Source organism: Scomber japonicus, chromosome 16 (genome assembly GCF_027409825.1).
Source record: "Scomber japonicus isolate fScoJap1 chromosome 16, fScoJap1.pri, whole genome shotgun sequence".
Classification (NCBI taxonomy): Eukaryota; Metazoa; Chordata; class Actinopteri; order Scombriformes; family Scombridae; genus Scomber; species Scomber japonicus.
This window is the reverse complement of record NC_070593.1, coordinates 6,068,548-6,091,167: the sequence shown is the minus strand read 5'-3', so window position 1 is coordinate 6,091,167 and position 22,620 is coordinate 6,068,548. Positions and strand designations below refer to the sequence as shown.

Below are 22,620 nucleotides of genomic sequence, written 5' to 3'. Positions count from 1 at the left end.
AACTGCTGTGTGGTTTCTGCTAACGTCTGTGTTGAAAAATCAAATATTATAAATGTTGCATTCATAATTGTTTTTTTATATTGCCAAGAGAAAACCAGGAACAAGAAAATGTTTGGTTTTTCTGCTTGAGACATTATCAAAGTTGTTAAACCTTTGAAGAATGACCTTATTATATAGTTACAACTCAAAATCTAACTGTTGACATCAGCTTTTGCCTGTGTGGAAATATCTAAAGCATTTTTATACCACAGGGTTGAGCCAAAGTCATACACATAAGGAGCTTTAATCAATTTGTATATTGATTTAAGCTCAATTCAGCTATTAAAAAAAGAAACAAAACACACTACAAAGGAATATTAAATACATTTTTGTTTTCAATGTTGGAGGTAAAGTATGAAATCGGACCAATAACAGCCAACTCTAAAAAAACAACTTTCCTCCATTTTAAATATTTAGCGAGTTAACTCCATTTATTCTTCGACATTTCAAAAGTCTGACCATCATTTGCTTGACAGTTAGATTGAATCACAGGAATAGTTTGTCTTTATGCTGCAGAGTCCTCCACAGGCCTGTCGTGCTGTCAATCACCCATCACCTGTCCTGTCACTGCTGCTGATGACGCTCACGCAGCCAGATACGAGTGTACAAACCAGACGGGGAGTTCTGGTCCTCTGAAATGAGGCTAACGTGGAAGTAACTTAGAACTGCATTCTAGCAAAAGGCCACCAGGGGGCGACCGTTTTGGTGTCAAAAGGACTTCCGTCTCAATACAAATCAATGGAGAATTCACCAACTTCTCACTTGATTTCTAACCTCAGTAAACGTTTTCAAAATGTGTTTATGGTCTCAATCGCTAGTTTAAAGCCTTCTTCAATGCAGTATGATGTTCATTTGTGACATTTTGGCCTCCCTGATTTTATATTTGACGATAAAGCAGGGTATGCATTAGGGCGTGGCTGCGTCCTGATTGACAGGTTGATTGACCAATGTTCTCGAGATCCAGCCCTCGCAACCATAGCAACCTCCCCTGCTCCGCCCATGGCTCCACCCATGGAAACTATTGGCTTCCGAGCAGCAGTCCACAAACCAATGGGTGACGTCACGGATGTTACGTCCATTTCTTTTATACAGTCTATGGTACAAACACAACGTTGTGTGAGAGGGATCCGACAACTTGTGTGCTATATGGTGAATATCACAGTTGGGGTCAATGTCACTTTCTTTTCAGCCTATCAAGATTGAAAAGATCTTGTTAACGTCACCACTGAGAGCAAATACCACTGAGGAAATAATTGAGAATGATCTGTCATTAGTGAAAGGGTTGCAGTTTAAATTGACATTTGGGATTGATTGTATTGAGCCGACCAACTCGTGTAGGCTGGAAGCTGAGGCCTTGACGAAGAAGCAGAGAAAAAGAAGACCGAACCGGTGTATGGTTATGTGTGTGTGTGTGTGTGTGTGTGTGTGTGTGTGTGTGTGTGTGTGTGTGTGTGTGTGTGTGTGTGTGAAGGACAATCATAGAGGACACGCAGCACTACTGAGTGGCCAGCTGCCTCCTATATTTGAGAGTTTCTGGGTGCATGCATGTGTGTCAATGTGTGTTTGAGTGTGTGTACAAGAGACTGACTCTATGAATTTGTCCTTTTTTGTTTTTTTTTGCCAGTGTGCAAAACCTGCAGATGTGTTTTAAGAGGTTGAATACAAAGATGATGACCACAACAACATAATTATCTCTGTTCTGTCACAGGCCACTTCCTGCTGGCTGATGCCACATAATGTAAGAACAGCTGCCAGGTTTTGCTTTAAAACCTGGGACAAATACAGAGAGCCCCAAAATAAAATGTGTGTGTGTGTGTGTGTGTGTGTGTGTGTCTGCATGGTTGTGTAAACATATTTGAGAGTTGATGATATTGCTTTTCTATCTGCGTCTACCCGAAGGCTGAGCTCCCAAAATGACAGTACAATTAAAGCACCAGTTCTCAAATAATAAATCAACATACTCAACAGGCAACTGTTGCATGCTGAGGAAGAGCGTCCGTCTATAAAAAGGAATAAATCATTTAATTGGAGTACTGTCCTACAATTTATTTTACATCAGTTCTCAAAGGACCAGTACAAGCTGGGCTCAACAGCAAAGTAGGTTTCAGTGTTGCCATTCAGTGTCAAATTAAAAGGTTGGCACACCCAAGTAAAGAAATAGAGACTTACTAGAAATCATTCTCATAGCAAAGAAGTAGTGAGGACTATAATAGCAAGTCTCTCTAGGAATAGTTTGAGTTTTCCAATTACAATTACACAAAATTCAGCTTATCTCCATTGTGTTCCAGATGTGGATCTCTCATAATTTTGGCAATTAAAACCAAAGCTTTAAGTTTTTTTGTGTGTGTGTGATTTGGGTGGACCAACCCTTTAAAATACAATATTTACTATTTCTGACTATCATTTAGGTGATGATGATCAAAGTGGAGGCTTTTTTAAAATGTTGTGTATAGTTTTGCATCTATTCATATTTAAATCACTAATTTATATATCGTTCAGCTGTTAAACCTTTTCAATGAAGATGATGTCACCTTTACACTATTTTACAAAAAGCTATCAATTCAGTCACCATGTGGATAATGGTGCCATTTTAAAAAAGGTGTAATATTAGCACAGAAAAAATCTGGAGCAAAGTGGAGAGGAGAGATTCCTGTTTGACCAAGAAACGCACGGCACAGATCCAGTGGTGAGAGGATTAAAGGCCCGGCCTGGAGGGGGGGGGGTAGGAGGGGGAGCGGAGGGTGAGTTAACAGGGGGATGGAGAGAGCAGAGGAGAGCGACACACACGGCTAGGACACTGACTTAAGAGACCTGTGAGTGGCGACACTAATCACCTCTCTATTTTAACGAGGTAAATGGTTCAGAACAAGGTCAGCGAGGGGGGGGGGGGATTACACCGCTGACCACTTTCTGCTGCTGGAAGGTTCAACTGATGGTGGCACTCAAGGTCGGATCGTGGTTAGAAACAACTGTGTGATAAGTGCTGATGGGTGTTGCTTAGATACTCAAAACAACAACCTGACACTGGCAGGGAAACAAACAAAAAAATTTAAAGAGCTTCTGGAGTCATCATGTGACAACGGTGAAGACCAAAAGCTTCAGATGTTGACAGAATACAGCCTCAAGTGAAGGCTCATCTTCACTCTGATGTACATTTAAGTCAGGCTTGTCTTTCTCTCAGAGGAGAGAATTTAAGACTCTTTGATAGCAGCAGGGTGATTCATTCATATCATCCCATCCCACACACCCACCCAGACTTGGCCCAGGGCGGCCGCCTGCTGGTACCCCGGCTTTTAATGTCTCCGCCCCGACCAAATTACGTCTCCCCTCTGTTCAAACAGCCGGCGAAGCAGTATAAATCACTAATCATTTTAAATACACAAGCAGGATAACATGCTGCAAAGTGAGGTGAATTCTGATTATTAAATGTGTTTCAGATTTTAATAATTCATCTAACAGAGGATGGCATTTTTCAAGGTTGATCGAGAATGACTGGTGCTTATTCACACGACTGTAGTCATTACAGCAATTATGTTGTCAAGTGAGTTTTCGGTGGCGCACTATGCTTTTAAAAAAGGACAGGAGTGGCTTTATTTAATTTTTTTTTTTTTTTTTGGTTTTGTCAACAAATGCCGTAAAAAGAGCAAGTTTGTGTCTTACTTTTTTCAACCTCTCGATCCAGTCTGTGGCTCTCGAGTTCAAGTTCATTCATTTATATTCAATATTTGAAAAAAAAACAGGTCACAAATACATGGTTTTATTTTTTAAAAAGCTAAGTAATTTCCTCATTCACCAGCAAATCTTACTTTAATCCCAGACTTATAAAGGACAGAATGAGCTACAGCAACCTTGTTCATAGTAATAAAGGAACATGTCTCGATGCAGCAGGATGGCTCATTGATGTGTTTTTAATAGATATGAGCATCAATGGAGGTCAAGGGGAAAACGCTATAAAATGGATTGGTTATACTTGCTAGAACATTTCAGCAGTTTTGGTCTCTTAATGGAACCGTAGACAATAATGAAAATAAAGACTATAACCAGCCTTATCCTTTAATGGTGCCTTTCACTACCTTATAACAGGTAGTTGTGTCATTTATGCTTTTATACTTTGTCTACATTATTGTATAGATTTCTCAGAGTTGGGTATATTTAGACATGGAGACGTGAACGCTGTTACAGGTTTTAAATGGTAAGTGCTGCAATTTAATCATAATTTAGTGGAGTAGCATAGAGTGTCTTAACAAGATGAAAGTTAAAGACGTAGACCTTTGATTTCACCATTTGTGACAACTGTTGCGAGCACATTTAGACAGCTACACCTTAGTAACAGTGATTTTGGGAGGTGGTAAAACAAGAAGAAAGAAACTCAGCAGTCCTCTGATTAATATGCTAAATCGTTTCCAATTTTCAATCATTTTCAATTAAATTTGATTTAATTTCCAATGAAGTCAAGTGCATGCATTTATATGCACCCCGGTATTCTGGTTTCGAGTTTATCCAGGTTTCTAATCATCTGTGTCCTGTTGTTTCTTAATTCCTCTCCATCTCAGCCACTTTTTTCTGTACCAAAGAATGTTTAGAGACCTGGATCAGGTTTCAGGGTTTCTATTGGAGTACTCCAGGTAGCAGATCCAGGTTTCTGAAACCAGGATAAGCTGTTTACATGTGTAAAACATAACCAGGAAACTCCAAAAACCCAATCATAACAGTAAAATGGTGCACATGGAAATGCATTCAATGTGTGACCATCAGACAGTAGGTTTTGACTTTTCTTGATGTTACTTATATGGAGCTGTCGACAGCCTGTGTAAATGGGGCCAAAGAGATTAATGTGAATATGTGGCTCACTACGGCTGAAACATTGAAGGGCTCACTCTGATCTGACCTCACTTGGCATCTTGAATTACTCAATGGGTCTGTACTAACTAAAGTCCCCTTTCTTTTCTTTTGTTTTCCTCTTTTTGTTATTGTTGTTTGTTTTAGCCGCCTGTCTCGATTCTATTTAAAAAAAAATTCTATTCTATTTTATTTTTTTTACTTTAAAAAATATATATACATAATTTGTTATTGTTTTTTTATTTATTAAATTGTATTATTTATCTATTTTTAATTAGTTTATTATTTTCATCCTATGTATGTTCAGTGGCTGTTCATCATTATTTGTTTTGTGTTTGAATGAAAATAAGACAATCAAAAAAAAAAAAGAAATGCATTCAATGTAATGGTTCATCAAAAGATATCTCTGCATGATCATTATGAAGAGAGGAAGGATAACTTCAGTGACCCACATCACTTTTAATGTGTATATGGTGTGAAAGTATTGTACTGAAACTTGAAATCCAAGCATATCTTTTCAGTTTAAAGTAACAGACTCAAGCATCTGTCTATCTCTGTTGCAGGTGCACAACACAATGTGCATCACTTCCCACTGGGACCACTCATATACTAAAAATATACAATAAGCACTCATGTTGGATGGAAGCGCCCACCAGAAAGCATGAGTTATTTTAATATTAGCTGTCGAGCAGCACAAATGTGCCAGCGAGGTACGCTCTCAGGGGAGGCTGTATTTTCTGGGACATCAGGCCTCAGTGCCGCTCTGACTATTAGAAGGTTAAGTCAAGATTTTTAAGAAGTAAACATCATAACACACTGTTGTGGGGTCGCTGATCTAGAACAATAGTTCAGGCTCCTTTTCTTACAGTGTTGTGACATCTCCATCAATAAAAAATAAAAAAAGGTCCCACAACAAATATTAGGATCTCGCTGCTGGTTAGAGAGGAAGCTTGACAGTTTAATCACGCCTTGACCTTTTTCCAAGGATTAAGGTTACATCAAATATTACATCTCTCCTGTTTTTGCCCTCACTGTAATAAACTGGTTGCAGAAGTTAAATATCAGCACTTAGATGGATAGGACATTAAAGTGGTGTTATATAATATGTTTATAAGTATCATTAATTCTCCAAGAGGCACACAGATGTAGCCTCGATAGGTTAAATCCTACTTTCTAAAAAGGACCTTAGGTGAACCGCTGCTCATCACTGGCTTCATAAACAAGATCAACTATTCAGACAAACTTTTTTTCCCCCCTCCTTTTGATGGAGTTCATTACTTGCTGGCAGAGAGAGAGAAATGTAAGCTAGATGATATATAAAGTCTGACTTCAAAAAATAGTCACAACTGCAGCAATATTTCCATGACAAATATGTCCCAGCATGCACTGGAAGAGGTTGTGTGAATTTTGTGACAGCTCTTTTAGCCTCCCTCCATTCAGCAGTTTGGACTTATGTCGTCAAAAAAAAAACTCTCACTCAGGTCACTATTACTTCAAAAGGCGTTCGCTTTAGCAGCAGCTGAGTTTCAAATGAAAAATATGACAGTTTGAGAAAAAGGAAAAAAAAAGGAAAAGCTCAAGAATATATTTTCATTGCATTTCCAAAAAAAAAAAATGAATTTCCAAGAATGTTTTCTGCAGGGCTTCTCCAGGCCTGGAAGAAAGAAAAAAAAACTCTTCCCTCAATGTTGAAACTCCAAAAGTCCCTTACTTGGTTTAAATTTTAACAGGGGGGGGGGGTGGGGGGTAAAAAATGCTTCTGCACTTTTAAAAGCCGTGATTCAACATAACGAGCCTGAGGTGAGAATCTACTGGACAGCTGGACGTAAAATACGAGAACGCTTCTGTTGGCTGTTTAACTCTGCTTTTAACTCCCATGCAAGAATGCTTGTGGGGTATCAGTGCTGGTTCTGCAGATAACGGGATGGCACCACCTTCATCTGTCCCCACAGGGAACATGGCAATGAGGGAGAGAGAGAGAGAGAGAGAGAGAGAGAGAGAGAGAGTGAGAAAGAGAGAGAACCGAGAGCGAGAAAGAGTGAGATTAAGACACGGAGAAAGTCAGAGTGAAGAAGAGCGAACAATTTGCACGTTAATTAGCATCCCCTCTCCTCTCCTCCCCCGCTACACAAACAATGCAGCGCCCCAAAGAACCAGAAGCAAACAGGGACAAGGATGCTAGCTCACTAACTTTAAGGTCTCTCTACTCATCTGTGCTGAATCAGTGGCAGGCAGCACGCACATCAAAAAAAAAAAACACTGAGCTGTGGGGATTAAGCGTAAGACGGAGGGAGTGGTGGGAGGCTGGGAGGAAAGAAAAACAGGGAGGGAGAGGAAGAGAAGGAATGGAACAAGGGAAATGGAGAGAGGGAAGCAAGGGACAAAAGGAGGAGGCAGAGGGAGGAAAGACGGAGGAAAAAAAAACAGAACAGAAGGGGAAGATGGAGAGAGCTGGAGATGAAAGGAGGAAAGAGGAGGAGAGCGTGGAGGAGGAGGAAGGAAGAGACGCAGTGGGACAGGCAGGACAAAGCGAAGGATGAGAAGGGATGAGAAGGAGGGATGGTAAAAAGGTAAAAATGAGGAAAAAGAGAATTGGAAGGGAGGAGATGGGTGAGCCAGAGATGAAAAGAGGATGCTGAGAAAGGCGGTGATAATGGTGGGAGGATGAAGGTAAAGATGAAGATGGAGGGAGGAATGATGGAGAGGTTGTTCCGTTTATCGATTCGCTGTGATGTCTGCTTCCTGCGAGAGGCGGGCGGGCGGCAGGCGGCGGGTTGCATGCTTCAAATGCTGACGAGCAAACATTCGAATGCTGACGAATGTTTATAAACATACCAGCATCATGAGCGAGTGACTGCAGGCTCTGCATTTGTATGCAGGAGATGGAGGGAGGGAGGGAGGGATGGAGGGATGGAGGGAAGGGAGGGAGGGAAATAACAGCACTGGAAGTCCTGCAGCTTTTAACACTGAATGCCATCCAAAATAAACCTCAGAGAGAAGAGTGATTTATTCAGTAAATGTTCAAACCCTTCTGTTATTGAACAACACTGTACTGGCAATCGGCTGGTCACAAAAAATAAAGAGAAGGCTTCACATGAGCCCCGTCACATCTCTCCGCCTTTACATGGATCAATAAAGGCAGCGTGACTTGGAACAGCCAGAAATTTTTTTTCAGAGCATTATGGAGTGCAGACAAACCACTGAAATGTCCTACAATTCTCCTGCGGGTCACACACACACACACACACACACACACACACAGGATGCTCAGGACACACACACACCCAGGATGCTCGATGCTCAGGACACACACACACACAAACACCCAGGATGCTCAGGACACACACACACACACACACACACACACACACACACACACACACACAGGCAGTCAAGCATGCATGAAATACTCTTGTGTACCCAATTTTTGGTTACTTTCTTCTTTCTTTTTTTTTTCTTTTCTATTTTTTTTAAATCGATAACACATTACAGCAGTTCCTGAAGAAGTGGAACACAGCCTGGGGATTCATCACAGTTCAACAACATGCACTTTTCAGCCCTGCCAGCAAAACCAGTGTCTCCGTTATTACAAACGAGAAGCATGTTGCTCTGCCAAGAATCCTCCTTTTAAATTCCAGTAGAGATCCAAAGGGTTCCAGAGATGCCGGATGTGTCAGGACAAATCAGAGGGAAATATGCGCAAAAGTGCAAAAGACAGCAAAAAATATATTACCCAGCCTGACTTTGAATATCTGACTGAATGTATATATGTATACATCTGTGGATTGGCTTCTATAGCATGTTTATGTTTAGTCATCTAAAACTTGGTTCGAGCTTTGCAAATCAATGTATCTTTTGATATTATTAATGAATCACATGCCTATATGCATAATGTGAAAGGGGTCAACAAACCCCACAGATAATTATTATGCAACCTTACAGCGCTATAGAGTCTCTCTCTCTCTCTTTAAATCTAGCAGCTAGCAGGAGATTTTTACCTAACAAATCAGAGAGAGAATATAGAACACACTTTCTGTCAAAATGTGATGACGTCACATAAATTTAATCATAAAAAATAATACAAAAAAATTACGTCACCGATGTCCCGCCCCACTCCCTTCCGGTCATGTGAGAGGCAAAGGCGCGAATTCAACAAAGGGTTTCTTCTTTGATAAAACCATGATGTCGTGGTTATTCTCTTTCCAGAGAGATAATGATGTGTGATAATAAGAAACAGAGGTGTTATTGTAAAAATATTGGAAAATGGATGTGTATGTATGTGGTGAGGGGCCGATGTGTGTATGGGATGGTGGCGGGAATTCTACAAGTGACTTCATGAAGTCAATGACCCCATTGACTTCATGAAGTGACTTGTAGAATAACACCTCTGTTTCTTATTATCACACATCATTATCTCTCTGGAAAGAGAATAACCACGACATCATGGTTTTATCAAAGAAGACACCCTTTGTTGAATTCGCGCCTTTGCCTCTCACATGACCGGAAGGGAGGGGGGCGGGACATCGGTGAGGTAATTTTTTTGTATTATTTTTTATGATTACATTTATGTGACGTCATCACATTTTGACAGAAAGTGTGTTCTATATTCTCTAATCAACCATAATAACTTTATCTATTTATTTTATTATATATTGTATGCCTGGATAAGTTCACAATTTTTCAAGTCTGTCTTAAAACAATATGTAAGTGCCCCAAAGAGGTATCACTAACTGTAATCGTTCCCCCTGCTAATACTGGACATTCAAAGATCCTTTCTAAATATGATTATAATGTACTGTAAATGATGGAGAATAATATCCTTGCAAATGCATTTAAAAGTCTACTTGAAGAAAATATGAGACTTTAGATCAAGTGGATATCTTCCAAAGTTAAGAGTCGTGTATGTATGTCAGGACCCTCTCTGGACAAACTCTTGGGTCTCTCCCTGCAGGAGCCTGGTGGGCGGTTTTAGGTCATCAGGGAGATTTAGATCACATGGACAGACTGGGCTTCTATGTGAGCTAGAGGCAGTCGGTCACTTGCCCTCTTTCCTCTGGCTTCCACCTTGTTTAGTTTTGTATGTGTTTAGTTTTTGGTGCTGCTGTGGAAGGATTGTGATAAAAAAAAGAGGCTTTGGCACTAAAAAGTAGCCAAAAAATTGGAAAGATGATTTGACTCATTTGGATGGCTGAAGCTTCATATTTAGATAAACCTTTGCACAGAAAGAAGGATGTGGATTTTGTCCCCCATCACTGAGACTGAAAGAATGATTACAGCAAGAAAAATGTGCCAGTGTGTATTTGGGATCCTGACTGTTGTTATAGGACTGACTTAGAACTATTATGAACCTCTTACTTAAGTTACGGTGAGAAAACAACTATCAATTGTTAGTCTGGGACTGGACACAAACCCCTGACTCCTACATGGCAGTCGGACCCTCATCCTGCATGAATACAAGCCACTGAAAGGTTAATGTTACAGACAACTTTGGGTTTTGGTAGACCTGCGTTATTCCTGTTTACACTGGTGGACCACAGAGCTGCTAAATGGAAAATAAATAGTATGTCTGTGCTGCTGTGTGTGTGATGGGAATGACTAAAATAAAGGAGTGGGGGTCACGTGTGTGTGTGTGTGTGTGTGTGTGTTTGCCTGTACATGCTGACAGCTAACCAGTGTCTATAAACCAATGAGCTGCGGCGCTTCTTCATAGTAATAGCTGGTACACAGGCACAGCAGAGTGGCTTTGGTGATCCATCACTGTGGTCCAACACTGCATCTCACACACACACACACACACACACACATATACGCACGTAGGCGACTGCAGCCCTTTCAAAACCAGCACATCTGTGGTGTGCAGTAAGTGAATTGACAGAAGGGAAGAGGAGAGCTGCTCACCTGAAGAACGTGACAAAGAACTGCACCAGATCCATGAAGTTACTGTGCTGGGAGAAGGCGATCTGAGAGAGGGAGAGAGGTGAGAAAACAAAACAGTTAGAAATCAGCATTAATAGAGGAGGATTTTTAAACAAGAGGTCAGCATTATACACTCAAACATGCAACCTTTAGACTGGAGTTGACCTTGTAGATCTGACAGAAGGCACAGGGGGAAAAAATGAGAGATAACACTGCCTCTACTCTCAAAGGCAGACATCCCATACATATGCACTCTATGTATTTATATTATGGGTTATACTCTGCATGTGTGCTTAATAACACTATGTTTCTGACATCTGCTTGTACTAATAATTTCTGTAGTGGTTCACAAGCTAAATTACTCAAGATGAGCACTCTCCAAGGTTTTTTTTCCCCTTCCTTATGGTATGCTGACTCTTGATTCACAGCTACTGGGAGGTTCCCAGTCTGTCTGCTTATCTGTGCTCCAGACTGCACGCCTGTCAATGCAACAACATGCCAACAGCCGGGCCTGTCAGCTGCCCACAGCCCATGCAGGAAAAAAAAAACAAAAAACATTCCTGCACATGTGGGTAGAAATATTCACTATGTAATCATCACAAGAGCAATTGTACTAATGACAACCTGTCTTAATCAAGGTTGCCAGGGGTAACATTGGCAGTGTCGTACCACTTCCCCACACTCCTCCACCAAAAAGCCTCACAACGAACATACTGCTGCAACAAATGCCATGACCACGACGCAACACTGCCCCTCTCTGGAAACCTGGATGTACTGCGCCTACTGCCTACAGCAGAATTCCCCTCACACACTCCTCTCTTGAGGTGACACCTTGGACCAGAACTCATCACCGCGCTCCTGCTTAATATTCCTCAGCAAAGCAGGGATTTGCATATAATTCCTCTGGAAAAAAAAAGGAGCAGGAGGAAGACAAAAAAAGACAAAAGCTAGAAAACCCAGCTGTGAGCATGTCAGATTAGTCTATGAATACCTAATATGTGATCAAGAATTACAATGTATGTATAGAAAACACTTGATGGGTCAGAATGTATATAGACCTAGCAGCAACTTGACACACTAACACAGGGCCAAAAGCATTAGCCTGTGGTGAAACGACAGGCGTGTGTATGTGTTTTGTGAACGACCCAGGGTCTAATTTACTTGTGTAGTCAGCACCATCTGGCTTGCTAATGTGTTGCTGTTGATTACTGTTGAGCGTCGAATCCTCAGTGTGATCATTTTCCTCCAGATTGTTGAACACTGAAGAGAAGTTCAGGGTGTCAATACGCACGGAGGAAACTTTTTAAAAAAACATGTCAGCAGCAGCAGCAAAGGGGTCGGGGGGAAAGTAACTGACACTGGAGCGGTTTGTGGTTTAATCCCAAGTGTGTCTCAAATGTTTGATCAGGGTATAAATACGCCTTTAATAACTCTTGATGTCTTGCTTAGTTGATTGTTGATTAGTGGTGACTAATCATGTCTCCACTAATCTTAACTATGCTACTGGCACACAGCAGTTAAGATAAAAAGTTTTAAGGTACATAGCCAGAAAAACATTTTAATTTTTTCCTTCTTTGCTGTTTTTGACATTACAATTCAAAACACTTTGAAGCAGCTTTTCCTGAGTTTGATTGGAGAAAGTCTTCCATGTACCTCCACAAAGCAATATTTAAAAAAAACTATTCACAGTTTCTTAGAAGCCAATCAGGTACTTGCAATTAAGGTAATCATTATGGTAGGAATATTTCACTTTCTGTGCTCATGAATGGAAATGGGAGGTAAAAAATCAAAGTATTGAAGATAAAACTACCATAGATAGTTTGAAACTTTGAGTGGCAATGATTCTTTTAAGAGCAAAGCTTAGAATAATCAAAAAAGCGCTAACAGCTGGCGTATTGAAACCCGGTGTGCTTTGTGACAGCAGCCTGACAAAGCCATCTACTTTTCTAGGTGATTAGAGATATATAAAGCTCTCTTATAATAACAAAATAACTGAGGATAATGCTTAATAACTAAAGAAAAGAAAAAGCAATGATAAAGGTGCATCAGCATTATGTCATCACTCCACAACTCCATTTTTTGAAAAGTACAAGCAGGCCGCCACGCTAAGATGTGTGATAACAGTTACTGTAGCGGCTAATTTCACATGTCAGCCGCGTGCCGTGCTTTGTCACAGAGAGGCAGGCTGACGGTGGCGGCGGTAGGCCTGGGGTGACGCTCTCGTTATGTGCCCAGCAGAGGGTGACTCTCTCTCTTTAGGCGCCGCAAAGGATCTTGCAGCAGGGCCTGTCAGCCTGCCGCCGGGCAGCAAGGCTGGAAATATTCTGCCTTTAATGGTTTCTGACAGCTACTTGAACCATATTGAGAGTTTTGAAGAAAAGTGCCGGTACGAGGGAGGGCTGCGCAACAGGTTCCACAAAAAAAAAATAATAAAAGAACAAAAGGAAAGGGAATTTCAAATATGGAATAAGTTGAAATGTTTGACTGAGTGTGAAATAACTCTATGCATATGTGTGGATGTGCACCTTCAAGTTTATCATGTGCCAAAATCTATTTCACAACATTTACATTTTTCTTATGAAAAGAGAGATAAACAGCTCCAGCTAGCAGATGAATGCAGATGAAAGATGCATGTGGGAGTCAGGTTTTCTACTTAAAATCATCTGGGCTTTTTCATCTTGATATTACATTTTTCAAATATTTAAAAAAAAAAAAAAGTTTTCTCATGGTTGGTGTGTTTCATTTTTTATTGCATTGTATGGATTTTGATTCACGCCATTAGTGTAGCTCTGGAGTAAAGACATTCATGGTTCCCAGAGGATGAATCCTGCCAACGTTGGTGATGCCCTGACTTTTCCTGTATCATCACCATGAGGGTGATTATTTGTGTTTTTTTAGAGAAATATCAGATAGAGAATACTGGATGCGATGCCGTTAATCTTGGTGCAATCATTCACGTTCCTCTGAGGATGAATTATAATAACTTTGGTGATCTAAACTATAGCCTTCAGGATAGTTATATGTGTTCAATACATCAATACTGATTTGTGGCCAAACTAATGACTTTCCAATCAGCCTCAACTGCAATTAGTGTTTATTGCTAATAAACAAAGGTTAGCATACTACAGTAACACCCTAAACTAAGATGGTGAACATTACACCTGCTAAACATCAGCATATTTGTATTAGTATTATGAGTATGTTAATATGCTGACAGTGTATAACCTCAAAGAGCAACTATGACTGTAAACTGTACAAATATATTGTTAAAATGTTTTGTTTAATGTAATGGATCTAATATATTCATCTATATACATAATATCTATTTTATTTTGAAATTTGTTTGCATAAAATGTAATTGCTGTTAAAGTGAGTCGGTTTTCTGGTGCACCAACCGCTGCTGCAACTGTTGCTGAAGGAAGTGCTCTGTTTCCATTTCTTCACCTCCCTGTGATCAGTATCAAGACGCAGCCATCAGGCAGCCATGCGTGGCCCAGATAAACACTACACGAGTCCACACAGATACGCAGAGCGGCCCAGCCAGCTGATAGCTACAGCTGCTGCTACTCCACAGCGGGGTATTAAATTGGAGGCTGTTCTAATCTCCACCATATCATGACATGTTCACTAAGGCACGGAACAGGAGATCACAGCTCTTTAATGTAATTAGTCTGGGATTTGCGTTTCATTACAAACATCATTAAATTCAGATCTATTCTTCATCAAGAAAGGAAAGAAAAGGGGGAGAAAAAAAGTAAGAGAACTTGTGGCTGACTAATCAGTGCAATTGATTCTGCTTTGATAATCCAGACCTCTCAACGGTGGTAAAGTCATCTTAGAACACATTTTGACCATTGTTGAATATCTCATTTCTGGTGGGTCAAAATTATTATATCAAATGTTTTTATTCTGAAATCCAACATGTGTGCCTTTTAGGAGTTTAATATAAGTCACCTGATACATGTTAAGTGGAAATCTGTCATATATTCTCAGAACTGGAGCTGAACTGTTTGGTTTTATAATGTGTGTGCTACTGATTTAAAGCAACAGACCTGGCGATGAATGCAATCAGTGGAATCGATGCAACAACTTGAACAACGCGAGAGAGCAAACGGATGCAACCTTGACGTGGTGTGTTGGAGAGTGAGTGAGCAAAAGAAGGAGAGTGGCAACACTAAAGCCTGGAGACAGAGAGCTTAGCTTCCACACACAGCCCACTCTGAATGCAGCATGTGTTTCAACTTAACATTCCACTTTGCCCTTGCTCTTTCTCGGCTGCTGTTTATGAACCGTTTTCCAACACCCCGAATTTTCTGCCTGCCAACACTGGAGGACCAACCGCCTACAATTATACACGCAAACATCCCAATGCCACACTGCAAAAAAAAAAACCCCAAAAAAACACTGAAGGCAAAAGCAGTAAGTAAGTAAGGAAACAATAGAAAAATGAAAGACTGTTATTAAGCAGAAATGGTGAGAAAATGCTTTTGAGACAAGGAGCTGTGACAGGAAAAGAAAGAGAAACAAGTGCAAAATGTTACCTCGCTGACGCAGGTTAAGCTCCATGAGCGCAAGGAGGAGAAAAATGACACGCTAGCAGACCTGCATGCTTAGGATTTCAAGGACAGAGGTGATCTTCTACATGTTCCCACCCAGCAAGAAAGAAGGTGAGGTGGACCAGAGGAGTCTGAGAGGGGGGGGGGACGCTACACTAAGCTTTCTGTCCTGCTGTACAGCTGCACCTCCTGAGGCTGGCTAGCAACAGCTGGAGTTCAGAAGCTGGGAAAACTAAAAGCCTTCACATAGCAGGACATGGAAGATGGAGGCAGGATTTGTCTGTCCTACAGGAGGTGGGCAGGGGGAAGGAGCTCGCATGGGGCAACCAGTCAAATCACTTCCAGAACTGATTGGGGAGGCACACAGGCAGCCATGCAGCACAGAGTGCACAAAAAGTCAGGCTCAGAGCATCTCACGCTCCCAAACCCAGCACCAGCCAATCCTGGCAGGGCATTCATTCTCTGCATCAAACTTTGTATTGATGCGAGGTTTACTTGGACCTTTAACATGCTGCTAAAGCACCCACATACACACTGTGAATACACGATGCATTTTTCACAGACATCATAAATCTGGAAACCTACTTAAAAGTCATGAACAGGCTCACAGGCAGCACCTTCACTCATGTAAGCATGCAGATACATGTTATTTCTAATTGAACACCACCTCAAGTGCTGGTGTTAATGCATTTGGGAAGAATAGTTGCTTAATGAGAAAAACAGATGTATTTCATAATGTGGAATGATCTCAGTCACCTAGTTTATGAAGTGCTTTAAAAAAACAATCTCTTGGTTATAAGAGAAAGAGATAAAATGCAACATACAAAGCAATAAAAACACACCAACATCAGACTAGTATACTGTACTTATGGTGCAAAAACCACCACCCCCATACAACAGGAAAATATCTGTTGAAATCAGCATCCTTTTTTTTGGGTTGGTGAATTTAATGTTCCTGGAAAACTGCATCTTCAGTATTGATCTCATGTTGCATTAAAGTCAAAGCAACTGAGCCTAAAAAACAGTTTCAAAATCCCCCAGTTCTATCAAATCAAACTACCTTTTATTTCATAACCATGCAGCCATATACCATCTACTGTGCATCTTTTTCACCTCGAGAAAAGTTCAAACTGTGAATTAACTGACCGAAACGAGCCGACTTTCATCCTGCTGCAAACACAGCAATTACAGGCTTAACACCAACATTACGCTACCACGACTTTGCTGCCCATGTACAGCAGGAGTACTGTTGAGGGACACTTTTTCGCTCCACCAGCCATCCACATGGCACCGATTCACCGAGTGCGGCCGCGGTTGTAACTCGGTTGCATAAACACACACACACACACACACTCTGCCGGCTACCAGGCGAGCACTACACTGAGCCCTATTCACTACTGCTGTTGCTGCTGCTGGTGCTGCTGAGGAGCCACATCAACACTAGAGAAAAGCTCCTGCACATCAAGGGCAGGTAACTTTTTTTTTTTTTTCCCACTGACCAAATGTTCCTAGTGACTGCCAACATTTACATTTTGCCATTTTACCAGCCAACTTTTGAGTTAATAGAGTAGAAAAGTGGCTTGTAAATCAGACAAGATGACCAGTCACAGTGAATATAGCCCACAGTTTTGTTGCACTTTGATCCTGAATACAGTATGTGAGGCTATATATATGTATGCATGAGGGTTATTTCATTTGCACACATACATAAAAGCTGAACGTGGGATAACTGAGCATATGAAAGTATATTAGCAGACCAGACATGTGCCATTTTGTAGATGCTTTTATTCATAGTGCATGAATACATTCATTTCTGCATAAGTAGTGCTGCGACAGTCAGTTATAATAAGCTTACACATGCACATGCATACAAACATGACAATGACTCCAAGCTGTAGCAGTGAATATTCAGGACAGCTTGGCCTGTTTTCCTTTGTGCTCAAGTTCTAGTTGAGTAAATAATGCTTTCACTGAATTTCATACTCTCATTAAGTCATGCTGCTCTTTTTAAATCTTTGTGTGTATTACTTGAAGAAGCATGACTGAGCTCTGAAGCTGTATTTAGTGAGTTAGCAGCCACAAACGGGGCGAGACACACCTGTTGCAATCGTTTTAAAATGTTTGTTAATGTGCAAAAAAAACTGCAAAATCACTTCTCCCTCTCTGTTTACCTTTCACTCACAAGTTCTCCAGGAATCGCCGTCATTTCTATTTTGCCACGCCGCCGAAGACAAAAGCCTCTTATTTATAGATTTTAAGCGCTACAGCTAACCCGTCAGCTTTCTTCCCATGTCCGCCAGAGGATGCCAATTCTTAAATGTCATAGCTGAAAATGCCATTATTTAAGATTGTCAAGATGAATCTGTTGCATCCCGTAGAGTAGGGACGAGCTGATGTAGATTTCAGCTGATAAAACACGTTAATTTCAATATAAATGCACGCTTAAAATCACACATCTTTTCTATCATGATTTCAGCAGAATGTGATTGAAATCCATGGAAACAGTGTGTAGTGTTGTCTGTTCTTCACTTACCTTTTCTTCACAAATGAAAGTGTGGATTTTACCTTAGTGAAGCATACAATCGCTGATTATCATGCAGTAATATGTGTTACTATTATTATGCAGTAGCTTAATCGATTTCTGAACTATCAAATCTTTTTAAAAGTGAAGTGAAGCTTACTTGAATCTTAATGGGCCATGTGAAGTTGCTGACATAGACAAAGAAGGTTATGTTTGGGCTGTTGCGGAAATCAAAGTTCTCGTTGGAGAAGCTGTCTTTGAACTCCTTGATGTTGCTACGGGAGACGATGGGAATCTCTTCGCCGGTCTGGGTTCCTGCTGAATGACAGAACGGAGGACAGGAAAGATGGAAGGAGAGGGAGGGAGAGAGAGAGAGAGAGAGAGAGAGAGAGAGAGAGAGAGAGAGAGAGAGAGAGAGAGAGAGAGAGAGAGAGAGAGAGAGAGAGAGAGAGAGAGAAAAAGAGAGATAGAGAGAGAGAGAGAGAGAGAGAGAGAGAGAGAGAGAGAGAGAGAGGGGAAGAGAGAGAGAGAGAGAAAGAGAGAGAGAAAGAGAAAAAGAGGGAGAGAGACAGAGAGAGAGAGAGAAAGAGAGAGAGAAAGAGGGAGACAGAGAGAGAGAGAGAAAAAGAGAGAGAGCGAGAGAGCACAGAACATAAAGGAAGAGGTTGATGAAGAGGTGGACGAAGGGGAGAAAGTGGAGGAAGAAGAGTTTGATGAACAAGGAGAGAAAGTAGGAAGTGAGAGACAGAAAGAAAGAAAAAGAAAGAAAAAAGACAATGAAGGAAGTAGAAACAGAGACACATCATTGCTTTTCTCACTTGATGAGATATATTTTCTATTTCAGTGTTTGAATGTAACTGATAGAGATCAAAACTGTTAATTATCTGTATTACTTTAGTATTTCTTATTCCAGAAATTACCTAAATTAATATTTGCAGTGGTGGATTTTTATCCTCTTATACAAACATCTTACACATGTGACTGTGTTGAGTGCAAACATCTTTCTCTCCAGATCTTTCCCTCTTTCAAAACTTTTGGTTTGAGGTAAATGTATCACCTGATGTCTAAAGTGTCTGCAACTAACCATTATTTCAAATATTGATTAATCAGTTACATCCCGGTTAATTATTTACTCTATAACAAGTGTTAAAAATGCCAATTACAGTTTCTAACAATATGGTTACATCATCACAACAGCCCAAAACATAAAAATAATCTCATTAAAATGATATAAAGTTGTTTCAGCACTGCTTGGCGAGACTTACCGGTGAAGCTCGTTGCCCAGGTGATGTTCAGGTTGAAGTTCTTGGAAGCATTTATAAACATGTCTAGATCTCGGTTTGGCTGAAAGAGGAAAGAAAACACAAGAAAACATCACCAACTCTGCCATTATTATATCTTTATTTATTCAGTGTACTGTAATAGTTAGTAGTCTGAGCTAATTTACTGACATTAAATATATGGAGACAAAACAATGTGAAATATAACAGTCTCCGCAGCAGGTCAAAAGGCCTCTCAGCTGCACTATAAACACACAGCAGGGTTTTTCCACCAGCTCCACACCACTTTGCAGTTGTACAAACAGTTACTGTACTGCATACTCCAGCATAATTTGCACAGCTAATGGAAGCTGAATTAGCACAACAAATGTTTGAACAAGAATCGATGACGAAAAGGATACGTATCAAAATACTCTAAGTGCAGTTGTAAAGTGATATCAGCACAGGCAAGTGTAAATTAAGACCTAATTACTGCTTACTGCAGCTTTGCTAATAATAATTAATGTCTCTCTTAAACAACACAATAAAGGTTTGAATGAATATTTCAGGTTTAGAGGTTAGAGATTATTTTCTTCAAGATGAAATAAAAGTGTCAAAGATGCTTAACCCTCCTGTTGTCCTCGAGTCAAGGAAGGAAGGAAGGGAGGGAGGAAGGAAGGAAGGAGGAAGGAAAGGAGGGAGGAAGGAAGGAAGGCGGGAGGGGGGAAGGAAGGAAGGAAGGGAGGAAAGGAAAGAAGGAAGAAGGAAGGAAAGGAGAGAGGAAGGAAGGAGGGAAGGAATAAGGGAGGAAAGGAAAGAAGGAAGGAAGAAGGGAGGAAAGGAAAGAAGGAAGGAAGGAAGGAAGGTAGGATAGAAGGACAGAGGAAAGAAAGAGAGAAGTAGGGAGGGAGGAAAGAAGGAAGGGAGGAAGGAATAAGGAAGGAAAGGAGGGAAGGAAGGAAAAGAGGGAGGAAGGAAGGAAGGAAAGGAGGGAGGAAGGGAAGAAGGAAGAGGGAAGGAAAGGAGGGAGGAAGGAAGGAAGGAAGGGAGGAAGGAAGGAAGGAAGGAAGAAGAAGAATTAGACGGGGTCAATTTGACCTGGGAGGACGACACGAGGGGTAATAAAGAACTTGGGTTTTTATCAGGTTAGGGTTAGGTGAGGTTGTTTATTCCCTATTTTATTCAATTTGAAGCATATTTGCACTCTGGCTTGCTAAATAATGACTAAAATCCTTCCAAATCAGTCCAATTTAAAGTATTGTGAAATTACATAATCACCCAGAAGATCCTCAGTCAGGATATCCGTGAAATTACAAAAGCACGACATCATCAAAACGGCATGTTCTGTGACTTTAACAACATTTACGGTATTTTTCCAGCTGACAAAGAAGCTACAAGCTCTGCCTTTGTTACCATTTGGTACGAGCTTCGTCGGGGCAAAAAATGCCATCTGGAATATTTAATCAGATGCTTGTGTTTTCACTCCGAGCTCCAGATGCCACAGTCAGGTAAACAGGACTGGACAAGCCTCGGTTTGCTGGGAAACATCTGCGTGACTGACTGTGATGAGTGTACTTCACTCTGCAACAACACATTTCAGTCTCACACCGCTAAAATCTGAACTCATCAGTGCACGACTCACTTCAGACTTCAACTGAGGGAACTTTCAAGCATGGAGTCATTTTTGTTCTTCCCCTTTTTTAAATAGATAGTAACTGACTTTTTAGTTATTTCATTAAACAGTCGGAGTACGCTGTAGACACACTTTCTAATTACTAAACAAAACATGATGACTAATTAATAAGGAGAGATCCATATTTAAGAAGAAATTGCAGTACACTCATTATTCTTTTATTATTCAATATTAGATATGCTCCACCTTTATATTTGATGAAAGAATATGCTGCCAGTATTCATTAGGAGTCTCTTTAAGTTGTTTGGCAAAGTTTAATCTTACAGTTTTGTGTTATTTTCTTTTCTTTCCCTAGAGATTGACTTCATGTGCTGTCTGAGCAGTCACTGATATTTCCACATATAATCCTTGATGCCAAGTAAAAAGCATTTGCCTGTGCTCTATTTTTCCAATGCAAGGTTGCGTACACAATGAATTGTGAGCACAGTTATCCTTCAAGGACGACTGATGCACCTGCACCTTCTGTTATGGGTAGTATGGATCCTTCTTTACCTCCTCACCACCACCGCTGCTGCTCACTAGCCCTCTCTGATCATCTTCTTCTCTCTCTCATCATTATGAAGTCTCACAATCTGGTTTCTAACCTGTTCAGGCACTTCCTCACCATGTGGAGCCATGTTGCATTAAACACAACCCTGAAGGAAACTGGGCAAGTTGTGATGTTCACAGGTTCTTTTATAACCTTGTGTAGGAGGTTCATCTTAATTGGAAGTCAAAGGCGTACTCAACCTTTATTTCTGTAGTCAAAGGCCTACTCAACTTTTGTTGCACTGAGGTTACACTTTGAGGCTTGTATTTTCAATTTAGCCAATTTAATCTGTTTATTTTTAATTATAAATAAGATCAAATACCCTAAACTTCACTGTAAAAATAATACAATTATGTTGAATCATTTAGCATTTTATTGATATGGCACAGGGGCGTACTCAGTTTTGTTATAAGGGTTTTTTTGCCTGTGCTTTATATTTTAATTGTTTTTATTCTTTGCTATCTTGATATATATTATATATTTTTTTAATTACATACTTATACATTAATTTATGAACTCTTTTATGCTCTAATCTCCAATGAAAATGAGATATCAGTCTTAATGGGACTCCAACCAACAGATGAATCCTCCCATCATTATGGCTTTTTTTCTGTATTTTACTCCAAAAAAACTAAATATTTTATTGCTTTTAAAGATTGTAGAACAATATACTCGGTTTTGAATGTTCTTCTAATTGTTTTATTCATACATGTTTTAACTTTTCACTAACTAGCTTAACTTCTTCTTAATATCATCACTAAAATAATGAGGATACGGCTGGAAAAGCATTTGAAGAAGAAGCAGTTTGCTAATAAATGGAGGTGATAAAATAAAATCACTGCTGAATTTACAATGTTTAATCCTAATAAAAGTCACAGGTGCTCTAACAGCGGGACGCTCAGCATCATACTCATACCTCCTCAGGCGTGGCCACGAAGTTGATGGCGGTGTAGTGTCGGTCGTCCTCTTGCGACAGGCTGAAGGTGAACTGGTAGTCGATGAGCAGCGTGTCTGTTTGAAGTGATCGAGCCGGCCGGTGTGGGAGAGAGAGAGTGGAGGGGATTAGAAAAGAAGAAGAAGAAGAATAGCTCAATCAAGTTTAGTTGAAAGACAAATCACACGAGAACATGTTTTCACACAGAGCTCAAGGCAGGACATTTACACAGATGCCCATTTTTTGTCTGTTTCAGAATTGTGTTCACTTTCTTGGATGAGTCTAAAGATATGATGAATGTTAGTGACTCAGAATAGAAGCAGCTTGGCTTTTA

General features: G+C 40.4%; 1 protein-coding gene across 2 annotated transcripts in view; it reads right to left on the bottom strand.

Moving 5' to 3' along the window:
* The window catches only part of atrn (attractin), a 154,234-nt gene that overhangs the window by 61,581 nt on the left and 70,033 nt on the right, over positions 1-22,620 (bottom strand). The window contains exons 22-25 of one of the 2 annotated variants that reach the window (XM_053336353.1): positions 22,269-22,363; positions 19,137-19,215; positions 18,032-18,189; positions 10,777-10,838 (exon numbers count right to left, since the gene is read on the bottom strand). In XM_053336353.1, the coding sequence (XP_053192328.1) occupies positions 10,777-10,838; positions 18,032-18,189; positions 19,137-19,215; positions 22,269-22,363 (394 nt within the window). The remainder of the gene's footprint in view (positions 1-10,776; positions 10,839-18,031; positions 18,190-19,136; positions 19,216-22,268; positions 22,364-22,620) is intronic. The other variant, XM_053336354.1, reaches the window with a different exon arrangement.